Here is a 27,504-nt window from a genome sequence, read left to right as displayed (position 1 = left end):
TGTCTACTCTGTTTCCCGCCTGGTTTTGAAATGGCAGTGAGCAAAGGATGCCATGGAGTGGCTGATTTACAAAGTGAATATTTGCTTCTTTCTTTCCTGCATAAATAAAGTCAAACAAAGTGGGAAATTACTTAGATTTTGTTCAAGGAGAATATCTGAAATGTGTCCAAGTTATGGGTGGAGGTGGAGGCGTTAGGAAATATATGAATTCTATTCAGTTAAATGTTTAAAGTAAGTAAAGAAATACAGAATATTATGCATAATGATGGTGATTTACAAGGTTCTACAGGCACAGCTCCATTTCACTGCTTGCAGTTCCTAAATGTTTCACCCCTGATCTTTGTAACTTGGATTCTTTCCAAACTCTATCTCTTCTTCTGCTACACATTTCTCTTTTATGAAGAGCACACCTACCTTGTCTCCTCTGCTTCAGCCTTTCTCTCTATTTGGTTTTACTGCTTTGTACTCTGTATTATCTCTTGGTTGTCTTAAGTACCTGAGGAACACGCATTTATCTGACTTATGGTTACTACTGGGTTGCAACTAAATGGTCTTTGTTTTTTCACTTGATGGTATTGAAAAAGTCTTAAAAGTATCTTTATTTTCTGGCAGTGCTAATGTAGTCATGATCATTTTTTCACTGATTCATTCTTCTGAGGAATCAGCAACTACAAAAAAATTGAGAAAGACCTTAAAAGTATTTAATGGAACATCAGGAAATAACTGCTTAATCTAGCATCTTCAAATGGTGATGTTGGCCTGATGAAGGGACTGTTTCCTGAAGCTTGTTGGCTTATTTACCTTTACAATTTGGTTTAATTAGAAATAATATGCTTCCTTATGGGTAGTGATTCTGACTTCTTTTAGAGACCTTGAATTGCATTAATACTACTAAAATGCTGGGTTTGTTTCCGATTTTGACTTAATTGGACAATGCATTTAAGTGGAAGAAATGCATCTAAACTTCAGCTCCTTACTGACTGGAGTCCTTTTTCACTATGTGTTGAATGAAGCTCTGTGTTTTGTATTAATAATAATCTTAAACTTGATGTTAAGAATGTGTTTAGAAATAGAAAATGACAGAAGGACTAAAGTAGTGTTTAAATTGTGTACTCTTACTTGTATGTACATTAAGGTATGTTAATCATCGAGATCTTAATTATTAAGAGATGTTAATTGGGTAATCACTGTGCCTGTCAAATTTAATAAAGGCTGAAATAAGTTGCTTAAAATTGGTGTATAAAACCCATACTTAGTAAATGATTAACTTATTAGAAGAGAACGATTAGCTTAATATTCAGCTGATATGTAAATGAAAATTAGAATTGCATTTTCATTTAGATGAAATGTTAAAATCAATTATATAATCAAATTAGTTATTGGAGCTGTTTTTTGAAGTGTTAAACTGGGATCAGAAAAGGCAACATAACTCCTATAAAGAAAAGCTTGGGCTGGCATTGAAGTAGAGCAAGAAAAATAGGTAAACGTAATGTTGTATAACATTAAATAAGCCAGACAGAATATTCTCTGATTTTTAAATGTAAACTTGTGTTTAAAAGTGAGTTTCTTTATGGCATAGGACCAGCTGCAACCTTAGTAAGGATACTGGCGTTCAATTTCAGTGCCAGTTGAACAATTTAAGTATTACAAAAGCATAAATCTCACCGATGCCGTAATCACTGTGGGAGTATCAGTGATTTCCTGCCAACTCAGAGGACAGGCTGGAAAAAGCCATCTTTGGCAGTTAGTGGTATTTAAACTCAGAAAACTTTACCCACTTCACCACCAACAGTGAGTTTTGAAGATGAGAATATTACCAGTTTTAGGATGATCACCCCAACATTGGTGGTGCCCATGTTAGTTAGTAACTCTTTAGCGGATCAACAAAACAAGTGACTGGAACTGACCGCAGAACTCCATTTCTGCTGTGTGCTCTGGAGAAGTGGGAGGTTGTTTTGCTGGTTTCTAGGGAATGCAAAACTTCCCCCAGCTAATAAGAACGGGTTATCACTAATTTCATTGTGAATGCAAGAGTTTCACTGAGTAGTTATAGAGACTTGCAGATTCTGTGTACCTCTTCTGCTGTATAAGTATTAGCTATCCTAAACATCCTTGTTGGGAGGTAGATGAAATGGGAAGAATTGTACAAGATTGTTGCACTTGCATTGGTTTAGAGTAATTCGGTCATTTTAATTGAATTTATTTGCCACTTGTTGTACCTCATTGTAATTTCTAGAGTTTCTGAAGAATTAATCTTTCTAGAGCCTTGCTAGGAAAAAACCCCAATTTGAATATATTGTAGGTAGGGGCCGAGTAAGTTGTCTTAGTAAGGTGACAAATTTATATTACAGGAATGTCACCTTTGTTGCTTAGGAAGCAAGGCAAATTTAATTGTGCTTTTTGCCTCCCTCCAGTAACCTTTGAACCTAGTTTCAATACAGACCTCAAAAATTGAACAATGAGAAAAAATAATAAAAAACTGAATAAAGAACCTGATTAGATAGAGCATTCAGACAAGGACCTTTATGAAAGCTCAGAAGGGAAAATAATGACACGCAGCCCAGTGCTCACAATTAGCTGGCAAAGAAATACCCATTTTCTTGCTTTAGTTGTTCATAGCGGAAGCTAATGCTTGCTGTTACTTGTCCCTCTTTGAATGTGTTATTTCTTAGATGCCTGTGACACTAATTTTGTAGAGCTGTAAACAACCTGACCTTTTTCTAAGTGAATATAATCTTTGCACCTTTCCTGTTTTAAGAAGGTTCCTGTGAGTTCAATGTTTATCAGCCATTGAACATGTGTATTCAGAAGCATGCAGGTGAAAGAAACCAGTGCAGGGTGGGGAAGGAGGAAATAAAATAGCGTTTATGGTCATCTTCTATCGATAGGTCAAGAGCATAATGTATATAAAAAGGCTTTGAATTCTAAGGAAACAACCCACTTTAAACAGCACTTCTAAAATTGTCAAGGTACTTGTAAAATATAATGCAGATCAGCAAATGAAATCAAAACTTCTTGCTGGTTTGGTAGTCAAACTACCTTGCAAAGTAGTTGTGATCAGTGTTCTGTGACACTTCATAGTGTTAAAGGAAGAACAAATGGGTAGAAGTGTTGTAGAGGATTATTTATCAGAAATGTTGAAGTCATACTGTTCTGCTGGCTTCCATGTGTTTTGTTGCAGTGTTTTCAGATGTAAAGCTTTTGGCAGCATCTGTGCCATTTTCAGTGAAAACAGTAACTGGAGATTGTTCTACAGAAATTAAAAGCAAATGATGGGATTAATTTAAATACCAATCTACCACAGCTTAGTGAAGGTTTATACTTTCAAGGCAGAGCTTTTCATTATGATATTTCTGAAATACAAAATGATTAGAAGAATAATGTTTCAAGACTTTTGACTTATAGAGAGAGACTTGGAGGAATTTGTGACAATGGAGATAGATAAAAAAAGTTATGCTGGAATGCTTCTGTTCCTTTCCTTTTCCTCCTTCCGGTCTTGTCAGATGAATTATTTGAGACCGTCTGGAGTGCCTTCATATTTATAGTACTTTTAGTAGGACTTCATCATTATTCAGGTCACCCAGGTCTTTCCTGTGAAAGTTTTTGCAGCTGCTTCTGGTAGCTGTCCAGTAGATAACATTGGTAGAGCAATCGTGGTTCCTCAGAAAGCCACCATAAAGCTTTGGGCAACAGAGACGTGAGCACCTAAAAATCTTGGTTTTGATAGTCAAGATCTGTGATTTGTTATGTAACAAGGTGACAGAGTGCTTCAAGAGCACCACTGATTGTGAATATATTGGGAGAGAAATCTTTCTCTATTCTGCTGATTAAAATCAGGTGTTGGGTTTGAAAGGTTCTTGCATTTAAGTGAAAATTTTCAAGTGAATTAAAGGTCTCAGTGCATATTTTGCTCTTAAATATCTCTCCAGAGTTATACTCTGCTACTAAGGGGGAAATATTACTGATCACTTGTGCAAAATGTAAAAGACTGGGCATACTTTGGTAGCTAGTCTAATGAAACTGGCCTTGTGGATTTAAACTGATGAATCACTACTGTAGATATTTTTCAGTGTCTCGGCCATTTACCATGTTACAACACTGATTTGTAACCTTCCATCATTTTATCAGCTCAGGAAGGAATTTGTCCTGTACTACTTTTTGCACAGTGTCAGGAAACATAAAGGTGATGGTATCGTGGGCAATAGTTTTACAAAATTTGTTTAAAAGGACAAAAAGCCGAGGTTGAAAAGCAGTCAGTAGGTTGCCTACAAGGTATGATGTCATGGGATCCAAAAGTATATCCTTACTTTAGTATCTTTAGGTATATTGATTTTAATGTAATACTTGTAGTCATGAATTTCAGCCAAGACCTCCATATCCATCTCCTGATCCTGATTATTCTTTGGGGTACACAGATTGGGTCTTTTGATGGTATGAAGTTAAAAAATCTTAGTAACAAATATATACCATGGTGTATCTTAAAATACCTCCGAGCTATTTGGTAACTAGCAATACTGTCAGGATCCATATTATTTATTTTATAACTTGCTGTAAGTGTAGAAAACTGAACAAAACCCAGTTTGGTTTTCATTTCAATTAAAAGCTGCAAAAATAAACCACATTATTAGATGTAGCACTGATGTCATCCGTAAATATCCCAGTTAGCAGCTCACATCAGTACAATAGCATAAAATACTTGACCTGGCTTTATACAAATACCTGATCAGTGAAGCTTGATCTCCTTTGTCTCAGACTCACTTAGATATTCCCATGTCCTCCGCAAGGGTCCCTAATAATTCATTGTGTCTTTCTCCCATTGCTCTCCTAATGACCAAGAGCAAGTTGACAGCTATGTATCAGCTCAGTAAATGAATCTAAAAAAATGGAAGGTTTCATTCTCTTGCTTTGTCAGACTGAAGTGTGCTGTGTGTGTGCTGGTATCAACACATGCACTTGAGAGATTGTAGTACCATTTCTGAAGGAAAGAAAACTGAGAAGCTTTGTTCAGTGAAGCTGGTGAATATCAGAGTTCAAGAGTAACTTCACTGGAGATGTGATGAAATGTTTGCTGTGGGTACCTTCAGCTTCATCTTCAGTTCTTGGTAACTGATAGAACTGGCTTAGGTTTCCTTTGCTGGGAGGAAGGGTTTTGGCCGTGTGCATTTATTGCCTCTGAGTTTGGAGCAAATTAGATGTTTTGGTGACAAAAAGCCCACTCTTATTTTCAGTGTATAGCTTCACTGTATTTTTTTTTCCACTTCAAGCGTATTGATTGGGGACAGATACTTATGGGCAGGTACAGATTCCTGGAAATACAAAATAGGCAGTGAAAACATACAGAAACTGGAGTCTTGTTTGCTGCACAATATTGTTTTCTAATATAAGCTATTTTGCTTTTGGGGTTCTTTTATGTTCTGATTCAATGTTTCCTATTTTGTAGATGAGTTCAGTGAAAATGCTGCGGTCACGTCTCAACGGGATCCTCTTCAAGCTTATGTTCGAAGAGCATGTAAACAATATCAAACCTGACATTATGGCGGTTACACTGGCTTGTGAAGAGCTCAAGAAGAGTGAAAGCTTTAGCAAGCTCTTAGAGTTAGTGCTGTTCCTTGGAAACTACATGAACGCTGGCTCCAGAAACGCACAGTCTCTTGGTTTTAACATAAGTTTTCTTTGCAAGGTAAGATGAAGCTATAAAACCTTTAAGTGCAGATCAGTAAAACTCATGACGCATGAAAAAGTACCCTAAACATGGAAAAACATTCAGTCTGGGTAGTTTACTGCACCTCTATTAAATAACGGATAGACAAGTGCAGAGTAAGCATTTCTAGGCTGCTCCCCTGCTGTAGCTGTCTTAGTGCAGTGGCGATTTAGGGCAGTTTAATTCTATGTCTGTTACACTCTTTCTGGAGTATACGAGTAGAACATCTTTTTCAATCTGAATTTCTTCAGCTATCGTCTTGTCAATAGAATATACAGAGAGCTCTGAAATAGCTCTAGTTGCTCATCTTTCTCCCCATCTTCGATCCAGGTATCCCTCCAGCAGTGTCACAGAAATAAGTATTTATGATTAAAGATGAATATTGTTAACCAACATTGAGCTTCAGTTGTGGTGCCAAAATACAGGACGCAATGAGAAGTGCACTATCTATAGCAGTCAGTATTTAATGTGCAGTGCTTGTTTGCTTATATGTTAAAACAAGTGTAAGACACTGATCTGAACTTGACTGTCTCAGTTTGTAGAGTGCCTTTGAAAGGAAGGTACTTTACCTTATCTTAAATGGATGCAACATTTGCTGAACAGATTAAAGAACAAAGTAGTCAGTATAAATCTTGCAGAGGAATTCTTCAGTTACTATTTTGTTTGGTCTAATTAGAGGATCCAGGTTTCAAGTCCTGTTTTTTTTTTTTTTTGGATGCCATGAAGAAATATGATGTGTACTTCAAGGAAATGGAACGTTGAGGGGGAAATAATATTTCAAACACAGCAATCTGACATATTTCAGTAGAGAGAGACTCTGTTTGCTCTAGTTTAATGCAAAGATGTTATTAACTTCTGACAAAATAAAAACCATCACCTGAGAAAAACTTTGGTTCTTTAATAGCTTTTTCTTAAAAGGGCCCAAGTTGAAGGACTTTTTTTTTTTTTTTCCTTAGTTCTAGTGCTGCGTTTTCTTTTTTGATAGTAGTGGAATCTAAAGGGAAATTATGTTTTAAGTAGAAAACTACTTGTTAATAAGGGGAAGGGGAAATGATGACTGTGCATGAATGGTACTCTAGCATGGCATAGATTTGAGAAGGAATCCTTGCACTCCAGGTGATAGATTTATGAATTGCTGTCAATGCAAATCCCACAGATGTTGACACAGCTAATGTAGATTGACTAATCCTGCAAATTGTTCTCTACTGAACTGAATAATTGCTGAAGCATAGCTATCTGTGCTTACAGCTTAATTCCATTTAGAGTAACTGGGACAATCTATGACTGCTTAATTCAGCCTTGCCCTCAGAAAAAAAATCTATTTAACTTTTTTGTTTGTTTTCAAGATAGTTATTTCTGAGGGAAGTGATGGGTTATTTTATTGGTTGTTTTGGTTTTTTCCCCTCTTCTTTGAGGGAATGTTGGAGAAAATACTTAAACATTCTCCATAATAAAACATTCAATGTGCTATTGCATTTAGGGGAGAGCTATATTTTGTTTTAAGGAGATGGCTAAAATGAAGACAATCACAAAGGCAGCGGTGGCTGTTGGAGGAAAAGGAAGGTCTTATCAAAATCTAGATTTTAAATTGTGTCATTGATATCTTTGCATATTGATTCAACCTGATGAATTATCACTCTTAAGTTCCACGCTCAGAACAAGTCGCTTAAGTTAATGGTAAAGTTAGGTAGATTTTTCTGGACAGAGTGACATGTGCATTGTGCAGTTTAAATTTATTGTTTATTACTCAAAAAAAGATAATTTCTGCTATTTAAAGCTCTGCTTTTCCTTGCTTTATGCACTTGCCACTCTAATTTGAATTTGGTGAGTGTAATAATGTGCTTTTGCAAGAATTCTTTGTTCTCAAATAACTTTGTACCTGTACTTCAGGGAAGTACTCATATTAAGGGAAGTAACCTTTTCCTCCACTGAGGCTTAATTTTATAAAAGGGAGGTGTTTACATCATTAGTACTGACAATGACTGGGTTTTTGTTAGTGATTACTGTTAAGAATCTGAGTTCATATTTGGGTAATGACTCTTTTTATACACTGATTGCTTCGACTGATAATTGCATTTGGTTCTTTTGCTTTCAGATTCTGCCTTCCCATTTTCCACCAGAAATGCCTTTATTTGCTTAGTGTTATTAACTAAGACTGTGATCTGAGAGGCCTTCCTTAACTGTTGTGAATAGCACAACATATTAAACTATACCAAGTGGCAATATGTTTTATAAGCATGAGATTTAATATCTGCCTACAGCCACATACCAGCTGTAAATTATCACATTATTCAAAAGGTGTCAAAATTTACAATTGGTCAACTTTAGAATGAGGAAAATAATTTACCAGTTTAAAACATTATTTACCTAAAGTAAGAACTTCTTCAATGGAAGTTTTAAAATCAAACAAGATTTTACTGTAAGGGTGGAGAGGCATTGGAATGGGCTGCCCAGAGAAGCTGTGGATGCTCCATCCCTGGCAGTGTTCAGGGACAGGCTGGACAGAGCCTTGGGTGCCATGGTTTAGTGTGAGGTGTACCTGCCCATGGCAGGGGGGGTTGGAACTAGATGATCTTGAGGTCCCTTCCAACCCAAACCATTCTATAATTCTATGATATTTTACAATGTTGGTCCTTTCGGTCGTTTAATTTTTTTACTACTTTTGGTGACTCTCCCTGTTAGATACTTGATGGGACAAACCAAGATAGAAGGTAAACAACAGTATTATCCTCTGAATATTGTTGAAACTTCAGCTATTATGTGAACAGAATTTATAATACATCCAACTATCTGTGACTCACGCCAGTTTTTAGCTGTTCTTTACTGTAGGTTGATGTTTTGTCTGAAGACAAGGATTTAAGTCCCAGAAAATGTACTGGGATAAGGGGAATCAAACCAGTGGGGACTCGATCAGTGGGTTTTAAAGGCTTGAGATGTTTGCAAGTGTTTTAGTTTGTGGTTCATTCTATCTTTGTTCTTCTTTTCGAGAGCAGTGATTTACACTGCCTGTAATGGCAGTGGAATTCTTGCCCCTGACAAGAGAGCTCATAATTTAGTAAGTCTATTTTTTAGAGCCAGGCAGGTAGAACACATCTCTGTGTGTGCGCATTCTTCTGTGCAGAACACACCCAGACCTTGTTTTAATGGTGAGGTATTCGAACGTCAGGAATTCACTTCTCAATAAGACCTGATTTTCATATTGATTTTTTTTTTTTGGGTCATCTTTGAACAATCTTCAAATGAATTGTCCGTTTAGTAGTTATGTTTTATGATCTGGAAAAAAGGATAGAAGCAAGTATTGATCTGGGATAAAGGTTTGGTTTGAGAAAATAAGCGTTCTTAAAACAGAGCTGGTCACTTTGTACGCAGAAATCTGTTACTATCTAACAATTTCCTTACATCGTGATAAAGAAAATAAAGCAAAGAAAGCATGAATACAAACTTGTCTGGCCATAGCTAAAAAGCTAATGCCTGTAGAGTAATTGCAAATCCTTAAAACCAGATTATCTCTCTGGATGCTATATTGCAGTGTATGATGTTATTGAAGAAAGAAATAACTTGTAAACAACACTTGGCAGAAGGCAGAGAACTTAATTTTGTTCAAACAAGAGAGACCAACATTAGAATTCAGCTGCTGCATCAAGACTGGCAAGCAGGAGCAGCTATTCTCACGTATGAACAGAATAACAATAGGAGAATAAAATCGAATAATAAAAATAATAAAAAGGTTTGGAAGTGGGTTACAGAATGGTTTGTATATTTTAAATGTTTTACCAAGATACTGCATGTAAAGGGAGACTTGTTACATTCATGTTATTTCTGAGCTGCAGACCTAAACGTTATACTCCATACTTGATTTCAATGCCTGTGCTGTGATTATTATGCTCTGTGTATATTGGTCTTTAATCATTTCCCAAACAATGAATCCCATAGTATTGACCACTCAAAATGAGGCTTCAACTTTCAGCTGGAAGTTGCTTTCTGTAGCCTGCACTCATCTACTATATTTTTATGAGTTTATATTTTTACCTAAATATGTTGTTCCTAAGTTCCATTTCTCAGGTAAGGAAAGGCCATAGAATCAAAACCTGCAGTAGAAATGTGTAATACCACGCTGTTAGTGTCTTTTATTGTAAAAGAAACCAATTTGGAAAACCTTACGTCATTGGCATGCATTGTTGATGTTTTGTGGGTGCCATGTACTCAGGCACTGCTCTGTTCCAATGTGTTAACACTACTAAAGATGCAGAAGTAAGGCAATTATCTGTATTCTAAATGGAGAATGTTGGCGGGTTCTGTGGGTTTGCTAAGTCTTAGGGAACTACTAGGATTTCTCTAATACAGTAAAGCTTGGAGACTGAAAAGGGTGGAAATACAGGGGGAATAATGCAGAAATATTTGAGAGGCAGAGAGTTTTAGGATGCACTTTTTTTACCATTACATGTATTTATTAAGTAGAAATTTGGATGTTTTTTCACTTTGTTTTTTATTTAATACACCAAGGGATCACTAGCAAGGCAATTCTGTCTGCTTCTAAACATGCAACCCTTTGTACAGTCCACCTTTTCTTTAGCACTGGCCTGGGTCCATGCAGCACTTGTGAAGCTGGAACACGTATGATCGTGAAATGCATGTAATCTTTCCTTTTCTGCTCCCATGCTAATCCGTAATGTCATTTGGCATTTAGAACCCATAGAACACCTAACGGAAGTTTGTGTTTCTGATTGAATTGTCTGTTAAGATGTAATTAAGAGCCACTGTATTAAAAGTTCTAATCACTATTTACAGTAGATCTTCAGTTATCTGAGAAAGTAACACGTAAAAGTGCAAGGAATGAAAGGAAGTGGGAAGGTATTGATTATATTTTTCCCCATGATTTGCACTCGGTCTGCAAACCCAAATAAGACATTTCTTTAGTTGAAAAGACATTGACTAAATGTCAGCTGCATGAGGTGTTTTTTTTAAACAGTAGTCTTTTGATGGCAAACTAGACACTTGTCTTGATTTCCTGTTTATTAACCTTTTAATGTGACACAGGTCCTAAGTGTATTTTGTTTGTAAGTCTAGCATCTTAAACTTGCCCTTCTCCAGAGCTCTTGGCTGCAAAAGGAGAGTTTAGATTTATGCTGACAGAAAATACCAGTGTTTTAAAGTTGATTTTGTGTTTATGCATGATACAACTCAGCAGAAAACCTGGAGCCTGTCCTCGTGGAAGGACCTGAGCCAGCCGTGTGCCCTCGCAGCAATGATAGGTGATGGTGTGCTGGGCTTGTAGTCAAGAGTTCACAGGTAGTGACTTTTTTGCCCTTAACTCGGGCTTTGGTGCGTTGTGCATGCAGCACGATGTTCAGGACTCTATAAAAACAATTGTATTTGTTGATAAACTTGAGCTGGTTTAGGGAGGACCTGTGGCAACCTTGCGATACCAAGTAAGTTGCTGTAAAGGTGGAACCAAGCTTTTTAGCACAGTGTAGAGCGAAAGAATGAGAGACAAGGGTTGCAAATTGAAACTAGGGACAATTTAGATAGGAGAAAAAACTGATTCCACTTTGTCATTCAAAATACCCAGGTTTGTCTCTTCCAGAAAGGAATAAAACATTAAATTTTACCCAAGAATAAAAAGAGAGGAGACAAAAGAATTGTCCTGAATACAAGTATGCTCTGTGAATCCAGAGAATGTCAAGACGCAGCCATGCTGTTGTTAGCATTCTGGTTCCTATCTTTCATTTCTACTTTTACATTTAAATAATATCTGCTAAAATACACTCAAACCCTACTAAATTCCTTATCTTCTAATTGTATTAGTAGGCTTAAAATTTGATTTTTAAAGCATACATATTAATTCTAAAGATCAAGCAGAGCTGTGTTATCAGTTCTGTCTCTTAGCTGTTGGAAATACAGATGGATGTAGCAGAGATGTATTTGTTGGTTGTGCCAGAGAAGTGAATTTGACACAGTTTGAGATCTGAAGGCATGTTTACTACAGGTTTTAACCACTCAGCAGGTGCTACTACTAACTGTTGGTAACACGATGTTACCACCGGTGACAAAAGATGTTTCTGTTGTAATCTGAAGGCAAAATAATTTTGTCCATTTGGAAAAAAGGAAAAGCTTTATCCACTTGATGTCAGAGAGATCAAAGACTGCAAATCCCACAGTTCTTGTTCACAGACAAATTGAAATGCAATTTCTTTTTAACATGCAGATGTTTAGCCACTAAATCTACCAGGCTTTTTTTCAACTTGGAGAAACTTCAACGTATGTAGCACATTAAAACCTTTTACCTGAGCATTGTTTCACCTTTAATCACTGAATGGGTATGAATTAAATTGCTTTCTTAATTGCCTAAATACCCTATATTTTTAAAAGCCTGTTTTTTGACTGTACTCAATTATTCTTAACAGGGTAATCCTTAAAGCTGAAAGGCCTGTATTAAATTGAACATCAATGGCAAGCCTGTCATGAGGATTATAGAATTAGAACTTCTAGTGATTTAGAGAATGAGAAAACAAATAGGAGATTTTACACACACATTTATGCATTCTTAAATAAATCCTTGATTTCATTTGTTGTGTATGTTGTAGCTTACTCATGTATAAGAACTGTACTAGATGAGTTAGTAATGTGGTTAAATACATCTTTACAGATATACTTGTAATACTTATTCTCTAAGGAGAGTGAAGTACAATTATCACAAACTCTTGCATCCATCTACTCTCTCTGTTGCCCTTGTAAATAAGGGGTGATCTCTACTTCCACTAAATCTTCAATCAACTCATACATTCATTCTCCATATCCATATAAAATATTGAGAAACTAAATTTAGACTGAAATTAATTTTCTCCCTCTCAAGTTCATGATGTTCCTTTGCATATATGCATGCACTGTGCCATGGGATTTAGCCACCAGGATCCGTTTCCTTGGAAATTTGCCACTAGCCCTGTATTTTAACAATTGTTTCAGACTTAGTTTCTTAAAACACCAAACCGATTCTAGCAGTTAGTGCACTCAGGTTAATGGAGAACAGAGGGTCTGACCACCTTCAAGAAGACCAGTTTATTTTAGACCACTAAAAATTGCCTCTAATATATCCTTAACGGCTAGCGAAAATATGCAGTTACCTCTTTGCTCATGCTGTGCATAATTTTCAGGCAGCTCTTCATAAATGAAGCTGAATGTGTTAAATTTTCTTCAGTGGCAGTTAGTTACCTTTGCTTTTGGATTATTTTGCATTCCAGGAGGGTGGGGTGCATTTATTTAATGTGTCTGTATACAATTTAAAGTCTTCCGGATAAATCAGCCTGTGTTAAATTGTGTTTCAATAAAAACCCTATAGATTTATGACAAGGAGTTTGTTAAACTTGACTGGTAAAAGAGCAAAATCTGACTTTTAGCACTCTGTCCAGCTCTGCAGCATTTCAGAGGGATTCCTTTAGAAATCTGTCAGTGGGGGGCACTGAAAGAATGAACTAAATGCTCTTCTGTTTAGTCTTTATTCACAGCAATTTTTTTAATCACAGCAAGCATTCTGAACCTGCATTGCTCAAATCTCAGGACTTTATGGACTGTCTTCAGTTTTTGTTCTTGGTCTAACTATTCTTTCAGGAAATGCAGCATAGGAGCTTAGGTGCAGGCTCCTTTTGTAGTCTTAAATGATAAAGAATTGGAGAGTTTTTGTGTTTTAAATGATTTCTTTCATTTGCAGGCAACTGCAGTAACTTTTTGCTGAAGAGTTTAGAATTGCAATGGTGACTTTGCTTAAACATTTGACTGAAAAATTCTCCCTTTTCTCTTGTGTTCACTTGTTAGATTCGAGATACTAAATCATCAGATCATAAAACAACCCTCCTACATTTCATGGCAGAAATCTGTGAGGAAAACTACCGGGACATCTTAAAATTTCCAGAGGAATTGCAGCATGTTGAGAGTGCAAGTAAAGGTAAGCAAATAGATAAAATGCCTGAAAGCAATAGCTGTGTGCTTTGACATGAAATACTTCCAACATTACCTATTAGGCTGTAGGGTTACATAACCTGTAAGCATTCATAATCCATGTGGATTTTGCTTTTCTGGTATTTATTGACCTGAGAAAAGTAAGCAGGGGAAAAACAGTACTGAAGTTGCTTTTCTTCTTCTAAGTAGGTAGCGGTGATAATATGGCCTGTTTTGGTGAAGTACTGGCAAAATCACATGGGGGAAGTTGTGTAAGCAGTGTAATGGTGATGTTTAGTTTAGCACTATGCCTTTGAAGTCTCGTTGCTTGAGATCGAACGTTTGTGTGCATGAGTGCATGTGCTTACACACAGTATCCTTCCCATATTAACACTTGAACTAACACTGAATAGAGAATAACAAATATGCCTTCTAAGGATCCCAGGCTGTATATGAAATATATGGTTGAATTGTACCATACAGTCAACACTTAATACTGTTTTTATTCTTGGTCAGTCAGCAGTATAGCTAAGTGATAGCTTAATTCACATGTTGGCTATCTAAGTGAAATAAGCTGTGCTGCTCACCATGCTTGTTGCTTAGCTATCCCAAGCAAAGTCTGAGTGATAGCGGTTCAAGAAGATAATTCAAACTGTTCTATTTTGACTGGGCATTACTGATTCATCAGAAGATAAAAACTTGGGGTAGCACACAAATATGAAGAGAAAGAGAGGGGAAAATAACATTTCTGCTAGCTCTAGGCAGGTTTGTCTTGCGAATTTTTGTCTCCTTTTTTCGGTGTTCTCAGTCAGTGCCTCTGTTCAGTGCAGTGTTTATTAGACAGACACTTCTTTTAATTAAGCCATTATTTTCTCTCAGTTTGTCGTTTTCTGTCTTACACTTTAGTCAAGTGAGAGCAGAAGTCTTGTTTCCCCAAGGACTTAGGCTGATTGATGAACTACTCCCTAGCACTGCTAGTGCTTCATCTCTAACTTATTCACAGATTTATGTGATTGCATTTGGCCCACATTTTTTTGTTGTTTCTCAAACTTCACAAGTACTTTCATATGCTTTTTCTCTTCTGCATATAAACTGCATTTTATTCGTCTTGATTAAATGTCTGCATGTTTAATGTTCCTCTTTGCTGATGAATGCAACATGAAGGCCTATTGACAAAATGGAACCAGTCAGTCAGTAGAGGGTTGAGGGTGGTGGTGTGTTTTACAGCAGTATAGAGACTGAAAAGTTAACTTGTGCATTACTGTCTTGAATCTACCAGATAGATATCTATATATATGGTGCATGGTTGAACAGCATATAGATATCTATATGTATGGTGCATGATTGAACAGCATACAGCTGGCTACTTATATCTGAGCACCACTATGGATATTACACAAAGAATTCTTACTATTAATTTTGCTGACAATCTTTTCTCTCACCCAACCTTACCCTGTAAGCATCACTGGTGTAGCCAGTGTGTTCACAAGGACTATGCTAGAGTGACTGGTGATTCCTTTTACTTATGAACTAGTTTGTTTTCTTATCTAAATTCCAGCAATGTTTTCTGTCTCATGATCATTCTTCTGGATGTGATTTTTAAGTTTAATCCTTTTCTTCCCTTTTCTTTCTTATAGAATTCTTTACAAAGCCTTATGGTTTACCAGGCACCTTTGATGATCTTTTAATTTTCTCCTGTTGCTAATGCTTGACCTTGCAGCTCTGAGATTTTTATAGTTTGATTCAAAGCCTCTGATGTTCTGTAAGTTGACTTGAGGAATTAAACTGAAAGAGTTAGTCAAGCTAAAATAAGCTGTAGCATCCTAAAGAGACAAAGCATATTAATGGGAGCAAAGTCACTAATAATCCTGATGCTTAGAATATATATAAAAAAGGGTTTATTGCAGTTACGTTTGTTTCATTCTGTAAAATAAAAGCTCGTTATATTTCCTACAAACAGTGCTGACTTATTATCAGCAGTATAAATTACTGTTGGTTTTTAATGACCAAAACTTCCCTTTCAGCCCTTCTCTGCTTTCTCTAACAAAGCGGATTTTTGGCAGAATAAACGTGATTTGTGCCACTTGCTACAGTTCCCCTTGGTACTTTCGGGATTTTGCTTAATTGTAATGTTCATCTGCTCTGCCGCATGTGGTCATTTTCTCTGTGCAGGAAGTTAACGTTTTTTGTTGAAGAGAAGATTTTTCTTTCCTATTTATTGTTTCCTGATAAACCAGTGGTTTCAGAGATGGACAGTTGGCTTTATTTTCCCTGTAGGAGGCTTCTTTTGGAGTAAACTGGTTACAGATGTGAGGACATTGGCATCAGTTATTTATACGTAAAATAGAAGGAAATCTACCAGCAAATGTTGTCTCTGTATGAATTATAAATAAGGAAATATAGCTGAATGGGTTTGATTACTGAGATGGATGCTGCTTACATTTAAGGCAGAAGGCAGCCTCATGGTTTAAATTGTACATAAAACTCCAAATATAGGACTTAACATATACAACTTCTTTTCAATCTTCGGTGCATTTTCTCAGTTCCACAAAAATAAAAGTTCAGTCTTTAATTTCCATATAAGAATGAAGAAGCAGCGTCTGAACAACAGATGATTTTTATAACAAGGAGGTGATTTTTTTTAACAAATAGCAGATAAAGCATGAAAGTGGATTTTCATATGAAAAGGTCAATGGGATTAGATGAACTGCTCATGCATGTACTAAAGGCTTCAATAATCTGATATTAGGTATAATGAAATATTTGATCTTTTTAAAGATGGCAGATCAATCTAGAGGTTTATGAAAAGGAAAAACAAATTAGGAAACAGTTTTATTCTGGAAAGTATGAACAAAGGTTAAACTGATTAACTGGCAAGACATTATTGGAAAAGCTTGGAGCAGACTGTATGAAATGAAAACCAATACAAATCTCACAATACTGTGACAAACTGGATTCTTAAATGGGAGAGATACTCACTCACCTTCCTCCAGTCTGCGATGATTTCTTCTTGTTCCCCTACTGTTCCAAGTGTGTAAAGCCTTGTTTTCATATTTCTACCTTATTCACTTGTTACTCCAGTTGCTGCTTTTCAGGGTATTTGTTGTTATCATCCTACAATTTGTGATTTTATTAAATAGCTGACAAATTTCCATCCCGTTCTGTGGGTTCAGTCAAACCAAACTTCACAACAAGAGGTACCTTACTCCAGTCAGATCACAAGTTTGGGGCTTCTAGGCAAAGTCATGTAAAAAGTCTAATGTGGAATCCCTTAGAAGAGACATGTTTTTTTTTTAACTTGAAACTCCTCTGAATGTCAAGCCTCCCAGAAATCATAAAAAAGAAATATGTAACATGCACACTTGAGGAGGAACATCAGCCGTGTATTTTATAGCAACTTAATCTCAGATTTTCAAAGACCAACAGTTGTAAATCACAGTTCATAGCTTAAACGCTGTGCTTGTATTTAAAATAAAACACAACCGTACCTTTATCAGTTGAACTTTGTGTCCAGCCCCTCCTGAATTTAGCAGGACATACTTGTGTTGCTTGCTTTGCCTGCCAAGAGTGGGAGCTACTAGGCTGTGTAGTTATGGGAAGTTCTATGGGCCTGCGTTGTTCTCTTGGTGTTTAGGTCAGAAACAGTTGGATATAGAATGCTGTTATCTGTAGCTGGCCATTCTCTATGTTATCTTGACGTGTTGTAAAAGTTAATGTGATACCTCATGTATAGATGGGGTATGGATCTTGGGGTTATCTGAGCAGTTTTAGGACTCCCAAGAGCAGCTTAACTCTAAGCAAAAGGCTGACCTTAACTGTACATGCAGTATAAAAGTTCTTTCAGAAATAATGAGGTTTTTTTCCAGTGCTTAAGGTAGAGAATTGTGTGCTTGGTATAAAGCTATGCCACTAATAATTCAAGTACTGTTAAAAGAAACAGAGGGCATTCTGAGTAAAATCAAGTGAAAGATGCCTTGGAGCAGGGGAGTGAATTATGTCTGTGTAGACAACGAGACAGTACTAATAACAAGAGCACAGATTTCTTTCTCCTGTTGACACAAAAAATTATTTCTCCAATTTGTGAGCATATGGTTCTGATGGTTGAGGCATGTCTCTAGGAAAGACATCAGCATTCAGAAGCACTGTGGAATGCAAATATATGTATACTTAATCTATTATTACAAATACTGTAAGAAAACCTTAATGTTTAAATTCTGTGCAAGTACTTCACTGTGATTTAATGCCATAATTTTACAGTGGAGAAAATATTTTAAAACATTCTGTACCATTTTTGCTTTCAAGTATAGCAATTTAAACATACCCATAAGTAGGAGTCATTTTTCTGTCAAACATGAGTTTTATAGTTCATTGCGGTAGAAGAAACTGTTTTTGCAGAGAGATCTGCAGTATCTTCCACCTTGCAGTGTTTAAATTGCTGAAACAGATTTTGCCCAATCTGGCACATTAATGAGTATAAAATAGACAATGACTTCTGGCATGAGGAATTTAATGCCTGCATCTGTGACTCTTCTCTCTTATAATAGAATCTGAAGTTGGCATTTTGCATCATAATCACAAGTCAGTCTTGCCCTGTTTAGTGACTTCTGTCATTCTTTTCATTCACATAAACTGCAATATTGAAATGTCAGAAACTCTCTCAATGTGTTTTTCTAAATGTGGTAAACACACAGTCAGGTACATCAAATACTTGAAGAGTTTTTCCCTCTGGTAACACTCCTGTATTTGCATATAGCATCAGCATATCAGTGGTAGTTTATGCATCACCTCATTAAAAGTTTTTTCCACAGATGTGTTCTCCTTCATTGACAAGTGTCAGTGAGGAAGAGAGGGAAGGAAAAACTTCACACATAGTGTTTGTGATAGTTCCAAGGTGCAGTTTCTGGAAGAGATCTGTTGGAGGCTCAGTGGGGTTCTGGATTGCCTTTTCCTCTGCAAAATTGCTTACTAAATATTCCCAGCCTGTGAAGATTTTGAGGCTTTATTTAGTGTCTGTCTTCTAGTGTGTATGTAAAATTGTTGTAGCTCTGAATCCTCAAGCCACATTTTGAAGTTACAGTTTGGATTCTACATTAAACAAATCTGTTTTCTATGGCACGTGTTTTAAGGCTCCACTTCCCTCCCTGAAGTTTAAATATCAAGGGCAAAATTAAAGAATAGTCCAAATGACTCTCATGGGTTGTTGCTTATTGAAGAAATGAAAGCATTTAAGGATTTCTGGCTGTAGTTAAACCATTTTGAAGACTGCTTTAAATGACTTCTCAAATTATGTAATCCATTTAGGATTCCTTAGTACAAGCCACTAGAGAGTGGTGAAAGCTGCAGAACATCACTGCTTTCTTTTCCTCCTCTCTGTTCTTGAATTTGCACTTTTATTGAGGTAAGAAAGGCTATTACACATCTGGCTGGCACCTCAGTTAATGAGACCAAACTCCTGTTGCAAGCTGAGAGCCTCAGGGCTGGTCTGTTGGATGAAGTTGCTCAACACCTTCTCTGAGTTTTGAGTCACAGCAGATAGGTTGTGTTACAAAAGCTTTGCTCCTTCTCTTTCTTTGTACTCCTTACTTTCTGTGATATTTGCACGTGTACCGCTGAATGCATTGTGTTACAACTGCTTCACAGTGAGCGACAGCGTGCAGACACCTTTCAGTTTGATACACAAACCAAGCAAAGGTGGGCATGGAGAAATAGTGATGGTGCAAAATATGGGCTTTTAAAATAAGCATAGCAAAATTTAACAAGTTCAGTTAACACTTCCAAACCTGGATGTGATTGATAGAACTTAAAAGTCCGGTTGTTTGTTTCCTTTGCATTGCTTGCAATTTGCTTTATCCTTTTGCCAGGCAGTTTTGCTTCAGTATGTTCACGTAGCAGGCACTGATGTTGTAATTACAAGCTGTTTTCAGAACTAACTTTTGAAATCTTGAAATACATTTACAATTAAATTAACATCAAAGTAAGGTGAGTTTCTGGAGTTCTGTGGAGAAGATACCCATTTAGCCTGAAGAATGCCACTGAGCACAGTGCTGTTCTCACTCCTTGGTTCTAATGCTACTGATTATGATTCTGCACTCTAAAAGATTTTATTTGTAGTGTGAAAAGTCAGTTCACATTCAACTAGTAAAGCTATTCTACAGTGTGCTATTGTTGAGTTTACTCAGGGGCATAAACCTGAAAAGTTAGCTGAAGGGCTGGTATTGCCAGGAGGGATCAGACGCAATAGGAGGTTGGCACACACAGAGTTTGTGCAGGTCGTGAAGATAGCACAGCACTTGTCAGGATTCAGCCAAAAGAACTCTTAGAGCTCAGAGTGCTTTCTTTTTTCAGGAAACTATGTTTTTTTTTTTAATTGAAAATTAATTTAATCTTAAGTAGTAAAAAATATTGAGTTGATAATAAGTTGGATAATACAAGCTGTCCAGAGCCAGGGATTTCATGTTCTGATATATGACTTAAGAGATCAATGACTTGGTGCTGTGCAAAGGAGTTTTAACAACTGGCTTATGTCGATAGTGATAATGACAATGCATTTTGGGCTCCTAGTGCACTGTTTGTCAGTTATAATCAATTCTTAATGTCCTAATAAGCTGTATTATGTGCATCAGAATTACTCTTTTATTCTTAAGACTTATACATAAGCACATAATTATTGGAACTGAGATAAGTAGTTTTATTCCTTAAACCAGAGTACAGTTCTACAGTTAATATCTGTTGATATTAAACATAAGCTACCCACAGAAACTTCTCTTTTTGCTCTGTGGATATGAGTGTTTCAGGATTATGAACACTGTCTGTAATTTCCTCAGCTCCAGTGGGGAGAAGGAGAAGACATGCTGCTCATGATGCTCTGGTTTTAGCCTAACAGGCAATGTTTTTCTCCTTCCCCCACTATCTCACTTGTCAAGGCAAACTTGATAATGCATTTGCACTTCAGTGTGTGCAGTATTCAAATTCACTTTCCTCACTGTAGATGGCTGCTCTTGTTGTTCTGAGAAGCTGAGAATTTGTTCATAGTTTGTACCCAAAATAGTGGGTTTAATGTTTTACCTTGTGTCGTGTAGTTCTTTTCCAAATGTGTGTTTAAAAACCATCATCCTTTTCTTAAATGGTATCACCTATATCTATTTTCTTTTTGTGATAAGATGTGATAAAGTCATATATACATTTGTGCTGCATTGATTTTAAGTCTGGATCCAGTTAAGATTGTTTTGGATTAGTATTGGTGAGTCTCCTTCCTTTCTCTCTGTAGATGAAGAACAATATTGCTGCACATAAATGCCTCATTAAGCATCATCTCGGACTGAAAGATAATTAGTGTCCTAGACTGAATCTCTCATTAAACTCTAAAGCTAAGAGCTGCTTGGGGCTGGACTTGTTACTGAGTGCTCTTATCTTGCAACTGTGGTTCACCTTTGCTAGCAAATGGAAAGAACAGTAGAATCAATGCACAATCGCTTTATCTTTGTTTAAGATAGTGATGTTACAGTAGATGTTTGAAATGCTAAAGCATAGCTGGGTCATGAGCTCCCTTTACATGTAAGATGTATGTGATAAGGCAGCTAAAATGCAGAGACTGCTGATGAGTGAAATCTAGACATGCAAATTGTGTTTTGATTGTTGAGCACGAGTAGTTTGTGGCAGAAAGCTTATCCATTTTTGGAACAAGAGGGTGGTGATGCGCCCTAGCTAGTTAAATACGCTGGTTTTTAACCTTTCATCCCAAGGTGTTTGGACCTCCACCTCTAAGCATTTCCAACATTTCTTTAGAGGTTATGAACTTAAGAGGTTATGAACTTAATACCATTTCTTTCACTGTAGTTGGAGTGTTGCTTTGAAATTTAGACACTGTTGGCCTAAGAATGTACTCAACCGTAATCCTTCACTTCTGCCTAAGTTCTGTTAAAAACACAGGATGTGTATCTAGAAATTGGAGCATTTGCTTGTTATCAGTAGTATCTGTGGGTGGATGTAATCCTAAGAGTTTGATCCCACCTGTCTGGACTGTTGATCTAATATCTTCCTTAGAATTTCTAATGATTGAGTTGAGTGTCTTACCTGCCAGAAATATTTCAGTATTAAGTTATTTTTATTGTTGAAGCTTGTTCTAGGTCTACCACGCTTCACGGCTACTTGTTTCTGATAAAGGAAATACTGCACATGGTCACTCCATTGCTTTTTCCCTCTCTGATATTCAGGAGGAACGATGATCAAAGCCATGTGTACCATGCTTTTCAGAAGCATTCTTCCAATGCTGGATGTACCTTTATTAGCACAGTGGTTTATCTGTATATCAAAATATGACAGTGATAGATCATAGCTTGTGTCCAGGACACAGGATAGCTGGGTTATGAAGGATTTCTAGAATGAACAGTGACATGTTAATTACTTGAGAAATAGCATGTTAAGGGAGCTGTGCTGCTTTCACGTCTGAAGCTGTTCAACCCAGAAGCCTCAAGTATAGGTTGTTTTGTGTGACACAGGCATATTATGCTATATGTCACAGATATGTATATGCATGTATGTATCTGTAAATGTATGTACATGTATAGACACACATACCTATGAGTTATACATAAGATACACCTGTATCACACATAAAAATACATATATAAATGTATTCATACATATGTATACCTGTGAGGTCTATTTATGACAGTATATGTCCATATATATACCCACACACAATATAGTGGCATACTCTGAGATACACAGAATCCTCAAGCAGACTGCAGCATCACTATTCACCTAAATCCAGCAGAACATTTATTATCTCAATAAATATAAACTTAGTGCTATGATTTGAGTAATCAATGACTGTAATTCCTGCAGATTAGGGACTTGCTCACCCATTTCCCCTCAAGCTGTTTTTCATACTTTTGTCAAAGACTTACTTCCACCTGCCCTCAGGCAATAAGAAATAAATAATCATTACTATGCTCAGAACACAGTTACGGTACAAATACTGTCTAGACTTACAAATCCACTGGTTCATTTGCTTCACATAGGCTCGCTTTTGCTTACTGAACATGCTTAATTCATATCACTGGCTCTCACTAGGGTTTTTACTAAGTGTGGCTGTGGACGTCTGTGTTCTGCTTTGTGATCAGAGACTCTTTAAATTTATTATGCAAGAGACACTGCACCTAATCAAAATGTATCATTTTGCCTCATTATAGGGGAGGACTCAGTCTGACGCACTCTTACTTTAGAGAGGATTAGGCTGTCCTGTGGTACTGTCACTGTATTACTGTACGTATAAAATGCTTAGCTTGACTGTGGGGACTAGCTAGCATTTGACATTAACATGAGATTAACTGCTTGTAGCATTTTGCTAGGACTCAAGTGGTCTACCAGACATTCACTAAGCCTTCCGCAGTGTGCAGTCTGTGCAACTGCTTTCTCCAAAATAAGTGGATGGGATTTATTTTTTTTACAAAGGAGGAATTAATATAGGGAAAATAGTAAAATGAAGAAAGATATTATAGAAAGGTGATAGGTTGCCCAGAGAAGCTGTGGCTGCCCCATCTTTAGCAATGTTCAGGGCCAGGTTGGATGGGGCTTGGAGCAACCTGCTTTAGTGAAAGGTGTCCCTACCTGTGGTATGGTCTTGGAAGCGGATGAGCTTTAAGGTCTCTTTCAACCCAAACCAGTCTGTCCTGGGTTCCCTCCCCCCCCCTCATTTTACTAGTTTTAAGTATTTGTCTTGTTGTTGCTATCTTGAAATGAGATACCTGTGCACTGGATTTATTTGGTTGTGCTCTCCTGCTGCAACATTAAATTGCCATTGCTGCTACAGAGAGTCTTTTCCAGTAATAGCCTTGAGAGTGCTTGCGTGTCACTGAAGACCGAATTTCATGTAGATTTTCAGGTTAGTTCTACCAGGATGCCTTATTTTCATATGGAATGATGGGCAGATTGAAGGTGGACAGCAAGCGTTTGCCTTGTCATGAGCTGTGAGGAGTATAGTGTTCAGTACGTGCGTTTATGGAATAGTTTCAAAGAAATGGCATTTTGTGGCAAGCAGATTTTATGCATTCATAAATTTAAATCTTTCCAGACTTTTAATAAATTTGCACCATTTTCCCTGAAGGACTAAAAAGTATCCACAGTGCCTCATCTTCACATTACTGAAGTACTAAATCTCTAATAAAACAGTTCATGGGAGGAAATGAAGATATTATAGTGTGTGTGTGTATATATATATATATCTTGTTACATAGTCTTCTTAAGTTTGTCTTGCAGAACAATAACTTTATAAATTGTTTGAACAGAACTTGTGGATTTATCTGGGCAAAATGAAAATGAAGTGACTGAAAATGCCTATTCCACAGTGGTTTTTTGGTAATTCAGTGGGAATACAGAAGTTAGTTATGGGAAGAAGAGTTTTTGAATGCAGTCGTCTTGCTTAGATGGAGTTCCTTTGTACTGTCAAAGTCAGGGGCACCTCGTCTGAACTGTTTTAAAACTTAGTTTTATAAAATAAAGTTACTGAAAATACTTCTCTTCCATATTAATAACAGACACTAAAAATTCTCCTTTGTCATTGCTTGCTGAATTCCTTTACACTTTACATTTCAAACGGAAATAAACTGCTCTTGCTAAGTGGTCATGCATTTAAATATTTCAAAATAGCTGAAAACAGTTACACTTTATCTCTTATGTTGCCTATTTACTTGGGAAATGCCATAGAAGCTGCTATTCTTCTTAGCACCCAAATTGCCGTTTGCTTTCTACTAATTTATTTCTCAGTTCTAGGATTTTACTTCAGTGCTGTTTGTCTCCCTTTCCAGCCACGTAACAGCCTATAAAAATATTTCAGTAATTCAAGTTTTCCAGTTGGAGCAAAAATGTGTGCTCCATTTCTGACAATAATATCAAGTGATTAAACTAATGCAGCCATAACCTAGAAGCTTTGACAATGTTTATTATTTAAATTGCTTTGCTGGTTGATTTCAAGTTAACTTTTGTACGTTACATTAATAGCTACAAGGATACTGTGCTCAGTATAGATTGATTACTCCTCCACCCCGGTTGAGTTAAGCTTAAAAAGCTGTTTCATTATAAGTCTAAGATTGCATGATTAGTTAGTAATTGGTACCCAATAGAAAAGATGAAATTGAAAATAAAACCAAGATTATGACTGTAATAGCTGTATTGGTGCCTTAGGTATTTGAATGTGCTTGTGACAAGTTACATCATTGTTATGGCTGATATGAACCATTACTTACCAAAAATACAGAATTGATTTTGCTCTGGGAACAGCTTCCTTCTTTATAGGATTCTTATTTCCTATTTACTGTTTTATTCCTTTTCAAGCCATCTTGAATCAAATGCCTGCTCCTCTTTAATCTCACATAGTCCCAGCACAGGTTTTTAAACTACAAGACAGTAAGAAAATAAACGATTCCTTTGAACATAATCTGCAACTTTCCAATCACCATTGGAAGATAATAAAACGTGAAAGCCCCTTTAGAAAGAAGTTGTGTGCTTATCTTGAGTACGCAAGGAATCCTTGGCTTAGCTGGGATGTACAACTCCAGCATTAGTTTTGGAGAGCAGCTGCCTGCAGTCAGTGATTACTGAAAGGTAGATATGGGCTGGATGTTCTCCCCTCTGGTTCCACACATCAGAAGTTGTTTGTAGCTCTGTCTTTTTAAGAATTGACCAGGATTATATGTACTGTCACTAAAGATTAAGTAACTGTAGGGCATAAATCAGCTCCGAAACAAAGCAGACTTGAAATATTGTGTACTCAGAGGAGGAACCAAGTAATGATGCAAATGTTACTGAGCTCTTTGGGGAAAGGTGGTGTTGAGATTGTCTGCTTGGTCTTAGAAGCTCATATTTGTAACCTGTGTAAGAGGAGACAAGGAGCAGAAGCTGGGACTTGGCTCTAAAATGAATCTTTAGATTGAGAGGAAGTGCTTGTCAAACCGCTCTTTATGATTAAATTGAGAATGATAAGTGGACTGTATGGATCATGTCACGAAAGTCAATATTACAGGTTCGGGTTGTTTTAATATTACAGCGTGCCCAGGGCTTCTCTGTCACTTTTCATCAAGGTCTAGAATTGCACTGTTGTGTGGTATTGCTTCCCCTTCAAAACTGCCTTGCCATGATTTCCAGTGGAGATTTCTCTCATGATGTGTCAATTAGTGGTTGCTTACTACAAATTACAGAAACATAGGTTTACATGGAATAGCACAACAGAGTAAGCAGAGTCTCTTTAGGGGTTTCTTGGTGCTGTACTGTGAGTCTTTTCTTTCTTTTTTGCTTATCAGTAGCTTTTATTATTCAGGCCTACCTTTAAGGTGAGCAGAAGATTTCACAGCTGTTGGTTTCTAGAAATTAGTTAATTTCCATAGAAGAAAACTATTTGATCTTTTCTCCATGTCTCTGCCTTAAATAATTTCTGTAACAGAGTGCATGAGTTAATAAGATCATTCATTTAACCAAGTACATGCACTAATTAGGTAAAATCTCTCTGAAGCTCAGTTACTTTTTAATCTTTGTATTAGATTTAGAAGAATGAAATATTAGAATTTTTACCAATAAATTTAAATAGAAGTGGAATCATTTGAACTAATGCTAGATTTAAGTGGTGACATTTCAACATTAAAATATAATGATTTGGTATATTACATGAGAGGTTTTCACTCAATTTTTAAGAGTGGGATTTTTATGAGCAGTAATTTAGAAAAATGTGAGTCTACTTAATGGAATTGTTCTCCTATTTATGCTGACATTGTTTTTTCCCTTTATGATGGCAGCCTTTCTGGGCTGTGGAAGCTTTTTCCTCATTGTCATTTTTTCCTTAGTTTCAGCCCAAACTCTGAAGAGCAACCTTGATTCAATGAACCATCAGATCCAGCGCCTAGAAAATGACATCAAGAATTTCCCTAAAACACAAGATGAAAATGATAAGTTTGTAGAGAAGATGAGCATATCCTTTTTGCATGTCTTCGTTGGTGAGCTGAACATTTTGATTGCATGGATAAGTATTTACAGCACTTGAAAATAAGTTTTAGCTCTTTGCATCCAAGCTTTTTTCTAGTGCTGAGAAGGGCGTAACAGAACATGTTGAATGTCGGTCATATGTCATAGGTTTGTGGGTTTATCAAAGGAAAATGAAGAGGGGATTGGCGACCAGAGCCATTTATAACTGCTCATCACGTTTAGTGGGTAGATGTAATAAAGAGATTCTTCTAACTGTTGTCTATTTGGAAAGTAAGTTCTAGTGGGATTAGCTATCTGAATGGGTTCAGTGACAGAGATTCACCAGAAGATACTGAATACATTCTCTATATGGATTTATTTGAAGTTTCTGACAAGACTGTGGAAAAGTATCTGAAGGAAGACAATTCGTGACTAAGTGGAAAATTGTCTCGTGTTACTTACATGTTCTCTTCCACCTTGTCTTGTTTTCAAGGTTAAGAGACTTGCTAATAATCACATTTATCAGTTCTGCTATTAAAAAAAAAGCTTATTATTCCTGTGGCATACATTCACATCAGAAAATCTTATAGTACTGCCTTGTAATTGTCCTTTGCCTTGTCGTCATCCGCGTAGGCTGAGTACTGTCAAGTAAGTCCCACTTTTGCTCATAAATGAAACCAACATCTTGAAATGCTTTTGCAGCCATGATTTCTCATAGAGCTTGACAGCTCCATTTTAGAGGTTACATACATTATTTTTCACTTCTGTTGAGTTAAATGCTTTGCCATTTGTTGTTTTGCTATCTATGTATTTACTGTGCTTCTAAAAATGATTGGGATCGTTCAAGTGATTTGATGAGGAAAAAAAGCCAAGTAAGTAACGTTTACCTTCTTCTGTGTTGCGGTTTTTATTGCCTG

General features: G+C 36.7%; 1 protein-coding gene across 5 annotated transcripts in view; it reads left to right on the top strand.

Moving 5' to 3' along the window:
- The window catches only part of DIAPH2 (diaphanous related formin 2), a 235,640-nt gene that overhangs the window by 85,772 nt on the left and 122,364 nt on the right, over nt 1–27,504 (top strand). For all 5 annotated transcript variants that reach the window (XM_062627438.1, XM_062627442.1, XM_062627439.1 and 2 more), the window contains 3 exons: nt 5,441–5,680; nt 13,511–13,640; nt 26,470–26,595. In XM_062627438.1, coding sequence (XP_062483422.1) covers nt 5,441–5,680; nt 13,511–13,640; nt 26,470–26,595 — 496 coding nt within the window. The remainder of the gene's footprint in view (nt 1–5,440; nt 5,681–13,510; nt 13,641–26,469; nt 26,596–27,504) is intronic.

This window comes from Pezoporus occidentalis, unplaced genomic scaffold, assembly GCF_034315485.1.
Source record: "Pezoporus occidentalis ecotype Australia unplaced genomic scaffold, CSIRO_AGI_Poc_V1 ctg30, whole genome shotgun sequence".
Taxonomy (NCBI): Eukaryota; Metazoa; Chordata; class Aves; order Psittaciformes; family Psittacidae; genus Pezoporus; species Pezoporus occidentalis.
The sequence above is the reverse complement of the archived record's forward strand: the minus strand, read 5'-3'. Positions and strand labels throughout refer to the sequence as shown.